At 43.7% G+C, this 15099-nt stretch overlaps 2 protein-coding genes across 4 annotated transcripts; one reads left to right on the plus strand and one right to left on the minus strand.

Moving 5' to 3' along the window:
• The first annotated feature begins 248 nt into the window (after positions 1-248).
• Positions 249-9120, plus strand: LOC131887287 (serine/threonine-protein kinase pim-1-like). 2 transcript variants are annotated; one of them, XM_059235857.1, is made up of 5 exons: positions 249-563; positions 3915-4102; positions 4378-4641; positions 4929-5028; positions 8653-9120. In XM_059235857.1, exons 1-5 carry the CDS (start codon positions 428-430, stop codon positions 9018-9020), a joined length of 1056 nt encoding a protein of 351 aa, XP_059091840.1. In that variant the 5' UTR covers positions 249-427; the 3' UTR covers positions 9021-9120. The 2 variants fall into 2 exon arrangements, with proteins under 2 accessions (XP_059091840.1, XP_059091841.1); XM_059235858.1 differs by lacking the exon at positions 249-563 and adding an exon at positions 3670-3689.
• LOC131887285 (vacuolar protein sorting-associated protein 8 homolog) lies at positions 9116-14369 on the minus strand. 2 transcript variants are annotated; one of them, XM_059235854.1, is made up of 6 exons: positions 14214-14369; positions 13627-14050; positions 13401-13545; positions 12491-13090; positions 12113-12431; positions 9116-12049 (listed from the first exon to the last, which is right to left on the minus strand). In XM_059235854.1, exons 2-6 carry the CDS (start codon positions 13998-14000, stop codon positions 9240-9242), a joined length of 4248 nt encoding a protein of 1415 aa, XP_059091837.1. In that variant the 5' UTR covers positions 14001-14050; positions 14214-14369; the 3' UTR covers positions 9116-9239. The 2 variants fall into 2 exon arrangements, with proteins under 2 accessions (XP_059091837.1, XP_059091838.1); XM_059235855.1 differs by having other exon boundaries at positions 13627-14022; positions 14214-14339.
• Between the last annotated feature and the right edge of the window lie 730 nt (positions 14370-15099).

Below are 15099 nucleotides of genomic sequence, written 5' to 3' on the forward strand. Positions count from 1 at the left end.
GTCTCTTATGTCAATGTAGATAAGAGCTGACTAGACTTGCCTCCCTCATCTGTCTGTAGCACAAGTCGTTAGGTGGCTTTCCCCGTCTGGATATATTTACGTTCAACGAGGGCACTCGATGTTGACAGCGTATTGCGAGGCCAAAGAGGCTGCTTACTTGCTGACTCGCTAACTCGCTCGCTGTCCTTGCGGAATGCCGGCAAAAATTTGTCCAGGGTGAGTTTCACTTTCTCAACTAGTTGCACATTAATCGTGGAGAGAGCCAGAGTATATTGTTGAGCTCCGTACATACGTCCGTGTACTGTTATTTGCCGATCGCTCCGCGAATTGCCCAAGAATTTGTGTTGCATTCAAAAGTGCATCCATCCTCTCTTTGTAAATCACATGTGATCTCGGGGGGGATTCGATATTTCGTCGAAATTGAAACATGGAACAATCAACGGGAGAGTTCTTAAACTACCATACATCTGATCTGATCTTGGAACACAGATCCAATGTATCCAACACCACATCGAATGGAGGAGATTCCGAAAGCCATCCAGAATCAAACTACCCTCATAAAGGTAACGCTAGCGATTTGTTATAGATTTATGATTTGTGTGTTTATCAGAACAAGTTGAAATTAGGAAAAAGTGTCGAATGCCTCCTCGGACAAATAAAAAAAATCACAAATGTTCCACAAACATTCATCTTTTTGAAATCGAGCTCACACCATCGTGCAGTATTGTAATATCGATCTGTTGCTGTAAAGCAATACCTGCCAAGGGTTGAAATTGTCCCAAATTTGCTGATTTGGCTTATCGTGGCCTTCTCGGCCAATAAAATCGTCAATTTACATTTTCCTTTTTGTGGCGTAAAAGATAAATCATCCCAAGTTAGAGTTCTGTCATAAAAGAGAACACAACCAACACCCCCTGGCTTTTAAAATCTCAAAATAAAATTGTATATAACCATCTGCAAACCCTAGAGACATTAAGATACTGACTTTTTTGTCTGGATCCAATATTTAGCCTATTCTGAAATATACATAAAGGAAATCTTCCGAAGGTGTGCCAATGACAATAGTACAGTTCCTCAGCTTTTCCGATGCTGTCTCTCAAATCAATCGATGACTATCTGAATGGCTTTTCAATACGAATAACTCCTACGCCGGAGTACACGTACAGAATCTCACAAAGGAAAGTAAACATCCGACATCAATATATTGATGCTGCTTCATCTATTTAACATCTCTCTCGAGGGACCTTGAATTTGTGAGCTCTTACTTTTCCGATTGCATAATGAAGACTGTTTGAACATTATAACAAAGCATGACAAGGAAAAGGTGGTATCTTTTTCGACAAATAACGAAATCGACGAAATAAACAGTCTTTTTTCATACGAAAGGCGTGAGATGTCCGAGTTATATGTCTTTCGGATAGGAAAGCATGTGTCTCTAGGGACCTCAAAAACTTGTTTCATAGTATCTTTCTTTCACTCAACTCGATCTTCTAATTGTAGGTAACAAGTCGCTTTTTATCTTACTCAATGGGTGATAGAATCCAGCGCTTCAAATTCAATTGGAGTCCATATTTCCAATGTCTAAATGTCAATATCTGACATGGACGAGTAATGTTAGATTGAAACATAAACTTCTTGTGGCAAGTCCTGAACAAAAAAGTTGCTTACAATACCTGGGACACTATTCCTTTTCCCTTTTTATAGGATTGTTTCACACTAAAATCAAAGATCTCACGCGCTTGCAAAAAGGACATGAAAGGGCCAAAAACATACACTTTCAAGAAAAGCCAAATTGCCTTCAAACGAAGGACATTCTAAAAATTCTCATTCTACCACTCACCAAGGGGTTTCCTTCAAAAATGTTGGTCAAAAACCAAACTTTTTCTATAACATTCATGTAACCAAAATTTCTATCCGTAAAGCTCATTTCTCTTTAAAGTTTGCAAATAAGCATTAAAAGTAGGCAATTTTTTTTTACTTGAATGGAATAACCTCAGCGTTAGGTCTGGAAAATGTGCAATGTTTCTCGTTGTAAAATCTCACACCTTTTTCATTTTCATTCTACAAAAGAGGCTTGGATGGACCCCCCTTGGCATTTCGTACTTACATACGGTCTTGATGTACAGATGTACAGTACAGTGGAGGCTAGGGTCTTGTTTTCCAGTTCTAATAGTACACGCTCAGTGCGAGTTCTTTCTTAAAACCAGTTGTTAATTCCACGAGAATGTCCCAATCAAATGAAGCAAAGTCCAAATTCGACTGGACTCGCGAGTGTCAATTTGCATTGGCAACGCCAAACTTTTGACACGCTGAAGCAAAGTACTTTCTGTATTTATACGTATTCGCATTTGATAAAGTTACGTCAATGGACCTGATTTGTATTTTTTTTTCACTACGAAACCACGTGTGTCTCGATTGTTGATTGAAGAAGAAACAACTGGAATGGGATAAAGAGTGACGCACAAGGTGTTTGTTTTCTTTCAAAGAAAACAAGATATCATCGCATTTCTGCATTCAATGAAAAATTGGTCGGAACATCCTATTTTCTCATCTTGAACGCAATTGAGTCGACTGTCCTTAAATGCGACTACAATCAGCCAACCACATCTATTTGTACTCTGAGCCATCAATAAACAGATGATGAATCCATAAAGAAGTAATAACCCTAATAAAGCATGTGCTACCGGATTTCGAGATTCCGTTTCCTGTTGGCGCGAAATTCAGGTCCAAAGGGAATTGGTTGCAGAATAAATGAAAGAAAACTTGCATTTTGCATCAGTCCCATTTGCAGAAAGTCAAAGTATGAAAGTGCAATTGAAGCATGCAAATGCACATGCCCCATCCATTGTCGTCGACAAGGGCTCGTGAGAAGATACTAGTCCTGAGAATGAAAGGAAATCTCGTGCAAAATTAATTCAATCTGCCCTTAATCAAGAGAACCTGACAATGAGGCCCAATGAGGCCACATGCACCCTTTCAATCTCTCGAACTGGCTCAAAAAAAGTCCCACTCAAAGGATCAACCAGCCCAATTCCATATGATCCCATGACCCAGGTTCCAGGTTCCAAGTTCCAGGTTCCCTTCGCAAGGGAGAATTGTTCTCGAAAAGCCATTCATCAATCACGAGTTTGCTACTGAAGTACTGAAGAAGGTCCGCCTCGTTTTGTGTTCCGAAGGTTCGATTGTGAAGTGTGCATGGCTTTTCTGACTTGAACCTCACCACGAAAGACGGAAATGCACCCGAATTACGGCGATGCATAGAGATCTACACCCAGAGAAAGGTGGCCAAACCTTTCGATAGCCTTGATCCGTTTTTGGACCGTTTCTAAAAACTGGAACAAGAACAAAAGACAATACATTTAACATGTAAGACAATACTTATGCACCATGACTGCCTAAAAAGGACTCCTAGTTGTTCCATGACCCATGTGATGGCTCTAATTGTGCCAATGTTGCTAAGCCGAAACTAGGAACTTGAAGAGGAACAACCATTGACAAGACGAGCAAGGGGACTCTTTGCATGCTTCAAAAGTAGAGAAGGGAGCAACGAAGAGGGGAGAGGGGTGGGTGCATCAGCGTTGCTTGCTGAGTGGGTGGGTGGGTGGGTGGGTTAGTTTGGGTCCGCCTACTGCAATGGTGCCACAACTAAGACCAACTAACGACGCACCCCGATGCAATTTTGCAATGAAGTGACGTGAGATTGTTCAAAATTTGGTGCCGTTGGATGCCGCGCTTAGAATTGTGGATCAGGCTTGACAAGAACAACTATGGATAGATGAACTATCTCGCTCGTCGTTCATGATCGCTTGTGTAAAGTCGTACGTCATTCGCACACATGAAGGGTGCGAGTCACTCCAAGAGCGAACATGTGACACTACAAGGGGCGCATTATTGAATCATCATGCTCTTTGTAGGTCTGGCACCTTCGGAGGGCGATCTTGCTCAATGCACATGTCAATCCAAGTTCCTTCAAGACTATCATATGGGTAATGTGATCGGGGGTGGCGGATTTGGCATGGTCTATGCCGGGATACGAACCCGGGACGGCTTGCCGGTGGCCATCAAAGAGGTGGACAAATCCAGAGTGCTCACGTGGAGTCAAGTAAGTGGGAACATTGTGAACGGCTTGTCTGGATGAAATCCAGGGATGGGCACACGTCGTCAACGTGCAAACGATCTACACATAAATGTTTGAAAAAAAGGTGACTTGCAATTTCAGCTGAACAATGAAGTACTTCTTAAAAATGGCTTTTGTAAGGAATTGCTTGTTTGCACTAGCTTTTAAACTTATCAAAAATAAGTTATCTTGAATCTATCTGAGCTCATCTCCGATGAATGTGAATGGAGGATAAACTGATGTCAAATCTCAATTTCCAGAAGGGCTCCAAAGTGGTTCCCCTGGAGATCAGTTTATTACAAGAGGTGGAAGATCTCCCGGGAGTGATATCCCTCCTGAATGTGTATGAGTGTTCACAGATTTACATCCTTGTCATGGAACGACCCGAGCCCTGTCAAGACCTGTTTGACTTCATATCCAACGAAGGATCCTTATCCGAGAGCCTGGCCCAAAACTTCTTCCACCAAATCGTCGACATTCTCCGCAGCTGCCATCGTCGGGGCGTTTTCCATGGCGATGTCAAGGTAGGTGGCTATCCGGGTGGGCTGACGAGCCCCATAATATGATCATTTGTCCCCACTGAACTGAAAGTGTCAACAAAACAGGCTGGCGCCTCAGCCCAGCTATTACGTACATTCAGTGCGAGTACATACTGTACGTAGACAGTACTGAAATTTATATGTCAACATGTCAAGCCTTCGCGTTGCTCTCACACCCAGGGCCATTCTTTTAGAAGCTTCTTGATTCATGCCTAAGAGATTAGCCCAGCCCGTCGGATACTCATAAGGACAATATTTCTATGCCATTTCAGGACGAAAACATCATTGTGGATCTTCGCAGTCTGAAGCTGAAACTGATCGACTTTGGGTCGGGCCAATGGCTACAAAACACGCCCTACAAAACATTTGGAGGTGAGTCACTCACCACACCAGGCAGTCAGTCAGAGGTGGGACAGGAAAACGTTGCGGAAAATGAAGCGTGTTGTTCACAGATGAATGAATCAGGTCAGATGATGATGAGTGGGAAAGCTCGCGGAAAAGAATGATTTCGCACCAAACGACGCAAAGGTCAAGTGCATCCATCGAAAGAGTAATGCTGTCCCAACTCTGGATCGAAGTTCATTCAGACAGTGTCAGATATTTCTAACACCTCGACTCAGACGAGGATGACAACGAGCAGTCCAAGGACATTCAGATTCTGTGAATGACAAAGATGGCTCATTAGGCGGACGAGATCCGCTTTAGAAATACATTACAACCAGTAGCTGGACACGCTCCCAAGCATTAGTTTAGTAACAATGAAGTGGAGAGTTTCAAACAACGATTGAAACACGAGGGCTTGAATCTACTATTAGCCTGCAATTTCCCCTGTGTATATACTTATTTATGTGTGTAAATGTCGTCACTCTATCATAAAGAGACGTGACGTATTGGTTAGTCGAGTTTCATGGCATGAGAGAGGCCCGGGTTCGATCCAAGGAAACAGAAGAGTCCTAATTGGAGACATGGCCAGCATAGCTCAAACCTTCGGCCCTGGTACCCCAAGCACAAAAGATAGTGAATCTTCGATTGGTTGAGTGCACTACAACTTGTTTCATTTGTCGCACTAGTTCTTTTAAATTACTCGATTTCAATTTATTCGAGACTAGTATTACCAACTGCTTCTAAATTTATTGCAAACCAGATAGCACCAACCTCATAGAAAGAGAAGCTCCCATGATTACTATATTTCCGACAGGAAAAGTGTTCTACTTGATAGTTTAAAACTTGAAAGTTTAGGACCAGCTGTTATTGCGGAAAACTTTTGCGCCTTTCCATCCAATCCCGTACCTTTCCAAGGCTAATTATTTCCAAGTGAAATGACGAACTCAAATCGGCCATAATTAGCCAATTGACATGGCTTGGAGCTCTTCCACCGAACCATGAGTTTAACGAGGGATCATGTTGTCCATCATTACTCAAGATCTCTCTGAACGGATTTTGAGCCCATTTGCCCACTCCATTTTCGTTAATTATGACTTGGTCAGTAACACCTTGAGAAACCTACTGACAGAGCTAAAATCAATTTGCCATCTCTGAAGATCAGAGCTTCGTGGGATCCTCCCCTAAAGTTTTGTGTAGTATAATTGTCAGGTCAAATGACTGGGCGGACAGGGACCCACGTGGAACAAGTGTAAATCGATAGGGCGGGCATCAATTGGACAACCAAATACGGGTATGAACGAAAGAGCACTCTAGATAGTGGTGATGAAGAATGGTGAAGGTATGCGAGTAAATATTCAATTCTTGTGCTGGAGCATTTTTTTTTTCTATTCCCTGGGACGTTTTTGACCCATTTCTTAATGACAGAGACCTTCAACAGGCTCAATATCTCAAGGAGAACATTCGCTGGTAAGAGTGTTCCACGTATGAAAGGAATATTTATACTTCACAACATTGCATCCTTCAATGACCTTAATTATGGAACACCCAGTCGTATCCAAGTGTTCCCAAAGTTGCTGGATTTTTTTTGTACGTTGACTGACAACCCAAAAACAATAGGGAGATCCACTAAAGAAAAGATTACTCAATGTCTCGTTTTAAAGAGCATGCACTGAACTGATGAAGGCCATGAGGTCTTTGATTTTTCGAGTGCTCAAGACTCAAGAAAGGACATCATCGTCCTAGACGAGATTTCATTGATGTGTTGCATTGTCATCGTCTGACATTTCGTTCAGAGTTCAGACTTGTGGTAAGAAATAACACTAAAGAACACGTGACAAGTGCATTTCTGTGTTAAGGAAAATGGAACAAGAACAAGCTTGGGACGACATGTTCCAAGGTTCATAGAGCAATGAGGTCAGATGAGTGAGAGCATGATATTTTATTGACCAAACGCATCTCAGAACACATCGGAACATACGGATTCATGCCAAAGCGAGATGATGATAACATGTTCACGCGTGCACAGTTATTACTGATTGAATGTGAGATAAATGGGATCGCATGGCTTTGAAGGCTTCAATTCACAAATTCACATCAAGTCAACCTTCATATAGCGACGAACTTATTCACTCAATTAGACCCCCATACAAATTTGAAGACCATTCTCAGCATACAAGTCTTTGAAAAGGGGGTTTCCTGGTCGATTTGAAGTCAAATCCTCTTCAATTGAAACGTTTTATTCGCCAGAAACAGATCCGGAACTTGACATGCCGGACTTTTTGTGAGGTTGCACACAAAAGATAACAAGAGTTTGGAAACATACGAGATTTCCCAGGCAAAATGATTCGGAGATCTACGTACAGTAGCATCAAAAGAAAAACCTGACAACAAACCAAACAATTTAAGCTGTTTCTTAAGATCGCAGTAACCCTGCTTTTATTATTTACGAAAAAAGTGAAGTGAAGTGCTGTTTTAGATCTCTTTTCTATTAATATGCAACTGATTCGTGAACCGTTTTGTGCTTAGTGTTATCAACTAATCAACTAGATTCCAGTCATTCCTTTCACACGAAACAGGGATCCTGGATCCTGGGGGTGGGTGGGTGTCGAGGCTGAATATGCTGAAATACTGATCTCCATCTAGAAGATTACTGGATTTGAGGATTACTCCTGGAAAAAGTACAAACTCCGCAGTATTTCAGGTTCAAATCACACAAATAAAAAAAATCCGGATCCTTTGAAAAACATATTACACCATTTGTCAAACCTCTCAATTGAGAGTTAAAAGCCATTAGATCCACATTCATATTCAGAAACAAAGTCGTCTTTCTCTATTTCAGTAATTCTGAGTTGGTTGACATATCTTTATCAATCAACAAATATACGCCATGAATCATCCATAAAGTAACCCATTTCCTCGCTTTTCGATCATGACTGACCCCGGAACCTACTTTTTCAGTATTAAAAATAGCCATTAATCTACACACACACACACGCTCGAAGCGTGGGAAATTGTTCCTATGAGGAAAATAAGATCATTTCAGTCCGAGAGAATCGGGTAAACGGAGTGTTGATCCATGCGCCAAGGTTCTTGATGAACTAGCCAAAACGAGAGTCCAACAGTACGTGGGACACAAGTCCAGAGGGATCGTCTAGATTGTTCCCCCTTAATTTATGTTATGGAGTGCGCTATTGTTCTCGAACAGTTCATTAATTGGGCCGAGCCCTAGATGGGAGTAGGTAAATGTGAGACGAGATATTTGTTCCAACGAGGAAAATCAAGCCATTTAAGAGTACGCTATAATAGGAGGGGGAGGGACGAGCTTGTTAACGGGAAAAAAAACTGACCGTCATAGCTCCTCCCTTGCTCAGTACGAGAAGTAACTTCATCTCGTAGGTACAGGAGAAACCTCCATTGTCCCTGAGCCTCATTCCGTACAATAAAGTGAAATTCTTGGGCCAAAGTTCGAGGTAAACGCTCTCTCAAAAATAACTGGGATCGGGTAAAAATCGCTTTGAGCTCAAGACCTCCCTCCGTCCAAGTCTTGGCCATTATTTTCCCTATCCAAGAATGTGATGATTGTTCTAAAAAGAGTACGCTTTTATATTCCAGGCACCTCGGTGTACGCTCCGCCCGAGTGGATCCTTCACGGCCAATATCGGGCTGATTCGGCCACGGTTTGGAGTCTCGGGGTGCTCCTCTACGATATGGTATTCGGAAACATCCCGTTCGATTCCGACCAGAAGATCTGCCGAGGACAAATCACGTTTCCGAAGACGATTTCCTCCGAGCTTCAGGACTTGATACGTCGGACCTTACATCTGGTGCCATCGTGCCGCATTTCCTTCGAAGAGCTCCAACTTCACCCGTGGATGAATCAGACCCGAATGAAGTCTCCGGGCACGGATCTCCGCGTGGAATTTCCGTCCTCTCTTGACTCGACTTGCTCCGAAAGATCGGCGGGGTTCGGATCTTGCTAACCCACACCTTCCCTGTGAAAAAAAACCCTCCGCCTAAAAACGCCATTCTATCCCCTTCAATGGGTGACATCTTTCACAATAAAAAGAAACTTGAGCAGGTGTTCTATGATTTCTTTTTGCACTCACATTAGTTTCACAGTTAAATCCCATGATAAACGGCGAAGAGCAGAGAGGAAAAGAACAATGATTGGATAATAATAATAGTAATAATAATAATACCTAGATGTCTTCTGGAATGGGCGGTTGTAGCCGGAGTTTGAAATTCTCCCGATCAAATATCGACTTGTTTTCTTCTATGTATTCACGGGAAGATAGCTCAGAATCACCCAGCCATTCATGAGTGGCCAAGGGCGATTGCATGGCCTTCATTTGTTCGAGATATTGGCGGGCTTTGACGAGCTTCTGGTCTGTAATGTTGCTCAGCTCACTCTCGTCCAATTGGAACAAAGGCTCCGGAACAGCAGAGACCTTCGTTGAAGATTCGGATGTTTCACCCACACTGATCTGGTGCGAATTGTTCTTCGTGATGCACGAGTAGCAATGCCAGTCCTCCTCGCCCACTTTACTGACACTCACACAGCCCGCACCCGCTAAGCACGGTATGTGATAGGCGTGCCTACATTGGAATATCAAGGCGTTGCCACCTTGCCGCGCCAAATGCTGCCGACACAAATGACAACGAAGGCTTTGATTGAAAAAGCCACGTTGGGCCGCACGATGTCTTTGCCGTACTTGAGTATGAACATCAGCTTGAACCAGTTCCACCGTGGATTTGAGGAGGGTCTCTTCGTAATGATACATCTCAAGCATTTCCAACAGAAAGCCCTTAATCTCGCCAAAGCTCCCGGATTGATAAGCAGGATCTTGTAGGATCTTTCCGATGACAGATCTGAGAGGTAGATGGCCGATTGTACTATTCACCACGTGTTTGATCACTTCTTTGAATCCTTGGATTTTCTTTCCGTTTTGGATCGTTCGCTGCCTACTCAGGAGCGAATCCAAGATACTGAACCATAACTGCTCAACTTTCGCTCCGGGCAAATGTGAAGCGCTTCTTTGACATAATTGGACGAGCAAAATTACCGAAGCATTGACTTGAGCCCAGATCAGATCCTCACCAGGACTATCCTCGTTTGAGATCTCTTGAAGTCGGGAGTCGAGCGGCTTCATGAGTAATGCAAAGGCTTCCTCAATTTGACCGTCTTGCTCAAGGACATGGGCCATGGCATCCAAGATGTCATACTTCTCACAAACCTTTAGCACAGCGGTATGGTCGTAATTGGAGCGAGTCTTTAAGTACGAGGCCACCATTTTGGGCTCGAATTCACACATCAGCTCGAGGAACATCATCAGAGTGGTTTTAGTAGTGAGGGGATCCACGTAAGAGGCATGATTTGCCTTATGAACGGGAGAAGCTGGCTGGGATCCATTTTCTTTGTGCTCCAAAGCAAACTTCAGGAAGCGGAAGAGACACTCTCTTTGGGATTCTAGTCTAGATATCACCACTGGAATGTACGAGTACATGTGGAAGTACACCACCATGGCCAATTTCTTGGGGTCGATGGCGATGAGAGCCTCCAGATTCTGGATCACGTCCTTTTCTACTTTACCTTTGGCCTCGTCTCCATAGTGATCATCACTTAGCAGAACGCGTTGAATGAAGGCGAACGCTTGGATCGACCTATACTCATCGTGAATGTAACACTCTAGCACAAGATCGTACTCCTGACTCGATTCATAGAGCATTTCCAAGATGCGATTGAATTTCACCCGTTGACATTGTTCGATCAGACGATTTCGATCAAAATATTGGAGACCTCCGGCATCCAAGAGCTCAAAGAGAGCTTGCTGCCTTTCCTCGTGATGAGACGTCTCCACTTGATTGGTAAGCACATCTAAAACCTTGTCAAAGAGATCTCTCGACACTGACAAGGTCTTCCCATCCTTGGCGACTTGTCGGGCCAAGAAAGTGAATAAATGACCTATTTGCGCCGGGGAATAGCCCTCGTCTCCATCCACCATGATTTGCAGGAGGATATCCACCATCCTCTGCTTCTGACACCTGCCCATCTCGGTGTTGAACTCGGGCTCTTCAAAGGCTATCGATATCACGTTTAACAGTCCTTGAGTGTCGAAATGGAGTAGGGTCTTCAGAAAGGGATAGGACGGTTCGTTGTCTGTGGCCTTCTTGGAATGGAGACATGTCAAACACGTATAGACATCGTACTTGACCTGGGCCAGCCGATCTGAAGGGATATCTCCATATGGATAAGCTCGCCCTGCCAAGCAGCAGGATATGTAGACCAAGATTTTATTTCCTAGCTCTGTTTGCTTCAAAGACAACCCATGATTGTCCAATGAGGACATGATGTTCCGTAATTGACTCATCAGCTCTTCCGTGGGTGTGATGTAGTCCAACATGCCATTGTTGTAAATATAGATGATGGCATCGTACAAGCCGTGAGTCCAACACACGTTCATAACTTGATGAATGTCCAAGGAAGACACGTGGAGATGAGTGATACACGCTTCGAGCTCTTGGTACTTTTTCACAATTTCGTAATGCGACACGAATTCTTGACAGACATTGACGGGCAAATCCTTCAGTTGATCACTGAGGATGTACACTTCCAGTCCTTCGAGGAACTTGGCCTTGGCAAAAGGATCCAACAAGAACGTGTTCCATACATTCTCAAAGAGAATATCTTTCCGCCTCAGCGTCATACAGGTGTTCACAAAAGGAGGCACAATATCGTGGAAGTAGTCCGAGAGCACGCCGATATTACCTTCTTGAGGAAAGTTTTTGGTCATGCACACATCGAGGTACTTGAGAACAATACTAAGCACTTTCTGAGCTATCACAGTCTTCTTCTTGTCCTTCGGACCTTTTAATCCGACCAAAGTTTTGCTCGTATCTTGATAGAACTCGCAACCCAAGTCCAGGGCTTCAATGTAACGATTGTTCTTGACCAGATGCTCCAAGCGTTCATTCCAAGTTCGAATCACCAGAACATGAAAGGATTTCCGACCTGTAACAAACAACACCTAATGCAATCGAAGCCAACGGAAGCCCTGGGTCTGCCTAATTTTACCTAAGAGCAATAGTTGATTGGTGTAGGTCTTGAATGAGCCGTAGATGGCGCGATCCCCGGCCACTGACATGGCTCTACTGACGTTTTCGCCCGTGGCCAAGCCCTTGAAGAAACTAGAGCCGTAGATGAGGCGCACATCGGCCAGATCGAAGCTCTCCAATTCGTCGGAATTTCTCACGTCCTCGAGATGGAACCCTTCACTCGTGTCCATAATGGCCATGCATTTTGTGTTGAGCCAGCCGAAATGAAGGAACTCGTAAGTCAATTCCAATGTCCGCAAAGGAATAAACACGGTCTTCCCGCCCAAATTCTCAGACAGCTAGAAGTATCCAGACATGGTTGAAGTTGAACCCAGTGTTTCCGTCATTCGTCATTTACCTGGTAGAAATGAATGGTTGATTGACGACCGAATGCCACCACCGGATCGACCACTCTCTGATTATCAGAGGTGACAATGATAACGAACTGCCAAGAAATGATGGGTAACGTATCGGTGCGTCCGGGCAACGGACAAGAAAATAGGACTTTCAAGCTAGGTTTCAGCGCCAAAACAATCACTTTAGAGATGGTAGCCACGCCCACTACAATCTGGTTTCGCATGCGATGTTCCGGATATTGAACCAAAGACAGGGGCTCCACAGCCACCACTTCACCCCGACTGCCGGAGAAAATGCACCTCGACGAGAATTTCCGCAATCCAACCGGGCGTTTGAATTGAATCTCGAAAATCGATCCGGCGGCATCACTGACCAAGGCCAAGTTCGGGTCATCCGTGTACTTGGCGTGAATCACGGGCGAGGACACGGGATGAGCATCATTCAAGACCATAGTCAATTTCCCGGCATTGATATCGTATTCGAGAAGCTGACCTTTGGCGAAGCCCACCAACAAACGAGAGGAATCAATGTTAAAGTCAATGGCTGACACAGAACCATAATCTTGTCCGTACTTGGCACCGCCCAGCGACCATTTCAGAACCTGTAAGACCGTAAATAAAATCAAAGGAACTATAAATGACTTAACTGGCACCCACACATCTTTCCCTGTCCTATCTTCATTTTTATATTTGATGGCGATTCCCTTTTTTCGGTTGACATCAAAAGTCATGAAGGGACACAAGGGGAATTGCATACTAATCCATTCGTTCAGGACATCTACTCCAGCCTGGTCATAATGTCGGAGAAAACAATGCTAAACTGATAAAAAAAATCATATATTTTAAACTAGACCAAATACGAGAGATAAAAAAAAAAGCTTTTTAATTTTTGTGCTACACCCCAATGCTCACCTGTAAGCTGTCAAAAACCAGGATGAAACCATGCGAGGTGCCTATGGCGATGTACAAAGTGGAGGCCATGCAAGTCGGAATTCCCACATTCACTCGATCCGCCAACGACACCATTTGAGACGTGATGCCTTTCAAGATGACATGTCTGGATGGAAAGCAACGCCTTCTCATTAAATCACCATTCAGACTTTCAGACGCTAAAACCCAAGCCCATCCACGCACTCACCTCATAATGGAGCCATGTTTCTCCTTTTCCGGAGGTTGTCTTCGCGACATTTTCGACGAATTCGAGGTCCGACTTCGACTCTGATCCGAATTCCGACTCCCACGAGACATGATGGACAAGGAATCCAGCAGTGAACTATTGTGCACCGCCCAGACGCCATTATGACTAGGCGTGCCATAATCGACAGCTTCTAGTCCCCCGTTGAGCGCCTCTTCTTCGTCTTCATAATCCTCATCCCGCACTTCCGGATTCTCGCCTAAAATGTCCGCCAATGAAGGGAGTTGCCCCACAGCAGGCAGCCCGAATTCCTCATCATCCAGATCCTCCAAGGGCTCAAAAGCCTCTAAGGCTTCTAAGGAGGTGGTGGTCTCCATCTGGGGATCCGGCAAACCCTGGCTAATAATCAATGGATATCTGAAGAAATCTGCCGAAATAAGCGAAAAATGCGAAATAAGACACTTCAAAATCGGAGTTTCGACCAACTTTGGTAAAGGTAAATAAATCATGATTTTCAAGTGCCTTTTCAGGCCAATAAAGTGGATGAAGACACAAAGATCGGAGACAAAGATCAATAGATGGATACTAACGTGAGGATTTATGGAGGCTTTTGTCCCGGGATCTTGGGTGGAAATCAGGTTCCAAAGGGGATTTGTGCCATCTTGTAGGCCTCAAATGAATGATAGCTTTAGAGGGATTCTTCCACTTTTCATCAGGGTGACCACGAATTTTACTAATGTTTTTTATACCATCTTTATTTGGCTAAAATTGAGGGCAGTGACAGAAAACTCGGGCCATTGATTCATTTCTCGACAAATGAAGATTATTGACCAGCACAATGTGACTCAGCCAATCAATTTCAACCCTTCGTGTTGAAACCATGAACGGTCAAGTAGAGGCAAGCCTGGATGGGACATATCAGATCAGAACACCAAGAACCATTTCGAATTGACAGTAAACAAACCTGGCATAGGATGTACATACTCATAGAAAAAAGGTACCCGGATCTTGCGGTCAACGCCATAAATATGGATATGGGCGTTTCATGACCATTGATCACCTCCATTTGTCACGGAACGGCCATATGTCTTTCACTCAACCTAGTATAAGCTGCTTTCAATGCACGAGTGATAAAAGGCTTGAATGAAGCCAACGGACTGAATAATTGTGCGAACGTTTGATATGGATTAACGTTGACTGCAAAAACGCATAAATCATGAACCAAGCATCTTGTGACGGGTTAAGACAACGGCCAATAAATAATGCAAGCTCGTCTGGATAGGGTTGGCAGGTCTGATCTTTATAGAAAAACAGCATCAAATACGTTTGGTTTCGCCAGAAATCTTCAATGTTGAAACAAGAGAAAGTTACCTCAAGGTAGACATTCGGAAGGTTAAAAAATCATTGTCAGTGTGAAAGGAAAGCTTGATCTACATACAGTGAACATGTGAAAAGCTTGAAACACACTCGATTCAA

Source organism: Tigriopus californicus, chromosome 9 (genome assembly GCF_007210705.1).
Source record: "Tigriopus californicus strain San Diego chromosome 9, Tcal_SD_v2.1, whole genome shotgun sequence".
Taxonomy (NCBI): Eukaryota; Metazoa; Arthropoda; class Copepoda; order Harpacticoida; family Harpacticidae; genus Tigriopus; species Tigriopus californicus.

Coding starts and splice junctions, on each gene's coding strand:
- LOC131887285 (XM_059235854.1), bottom strand. CDS start 14,000: ATGGAGACCACCACCTCCTTAGAAGCCTTAGAGGCTTTTGAGCCCTTG. Junction 13,546..13,626: donor AAACATGGCTCCATTATGAG/GTGAGTGCGTGG, acceptor CTTTCCATCCAG/ACATGTCATCTTGAAAGGCA. Junction 12,432..12,490: donor CAACCATTCATTTCTACCAG/GTAAATGACGAA, acceptor GGATACTTCTAG/CTGTCTGAGAATTTGGGCGG.
- LOC131887287 (XM_059235857.1), top strand. CDS start 428: ATGGAACAATCAACGGGAGAGTTCTTAAACTACCATACATCTGATCTG. Junction 4,642..4,928: donor TTTTCCATGGCGATGTCAAG/GTAGGTGGCTAT, acceptor ATGCCATTTCAG/GACGAAAACATCATTGTGGA. Junction 5,029..8,652: donor GCCCTACAAAACATTTGGAG/GTGAGTCACTCA, acceptor TTTATATTCCAG/GCACCTCGGTGTACGCTCCG.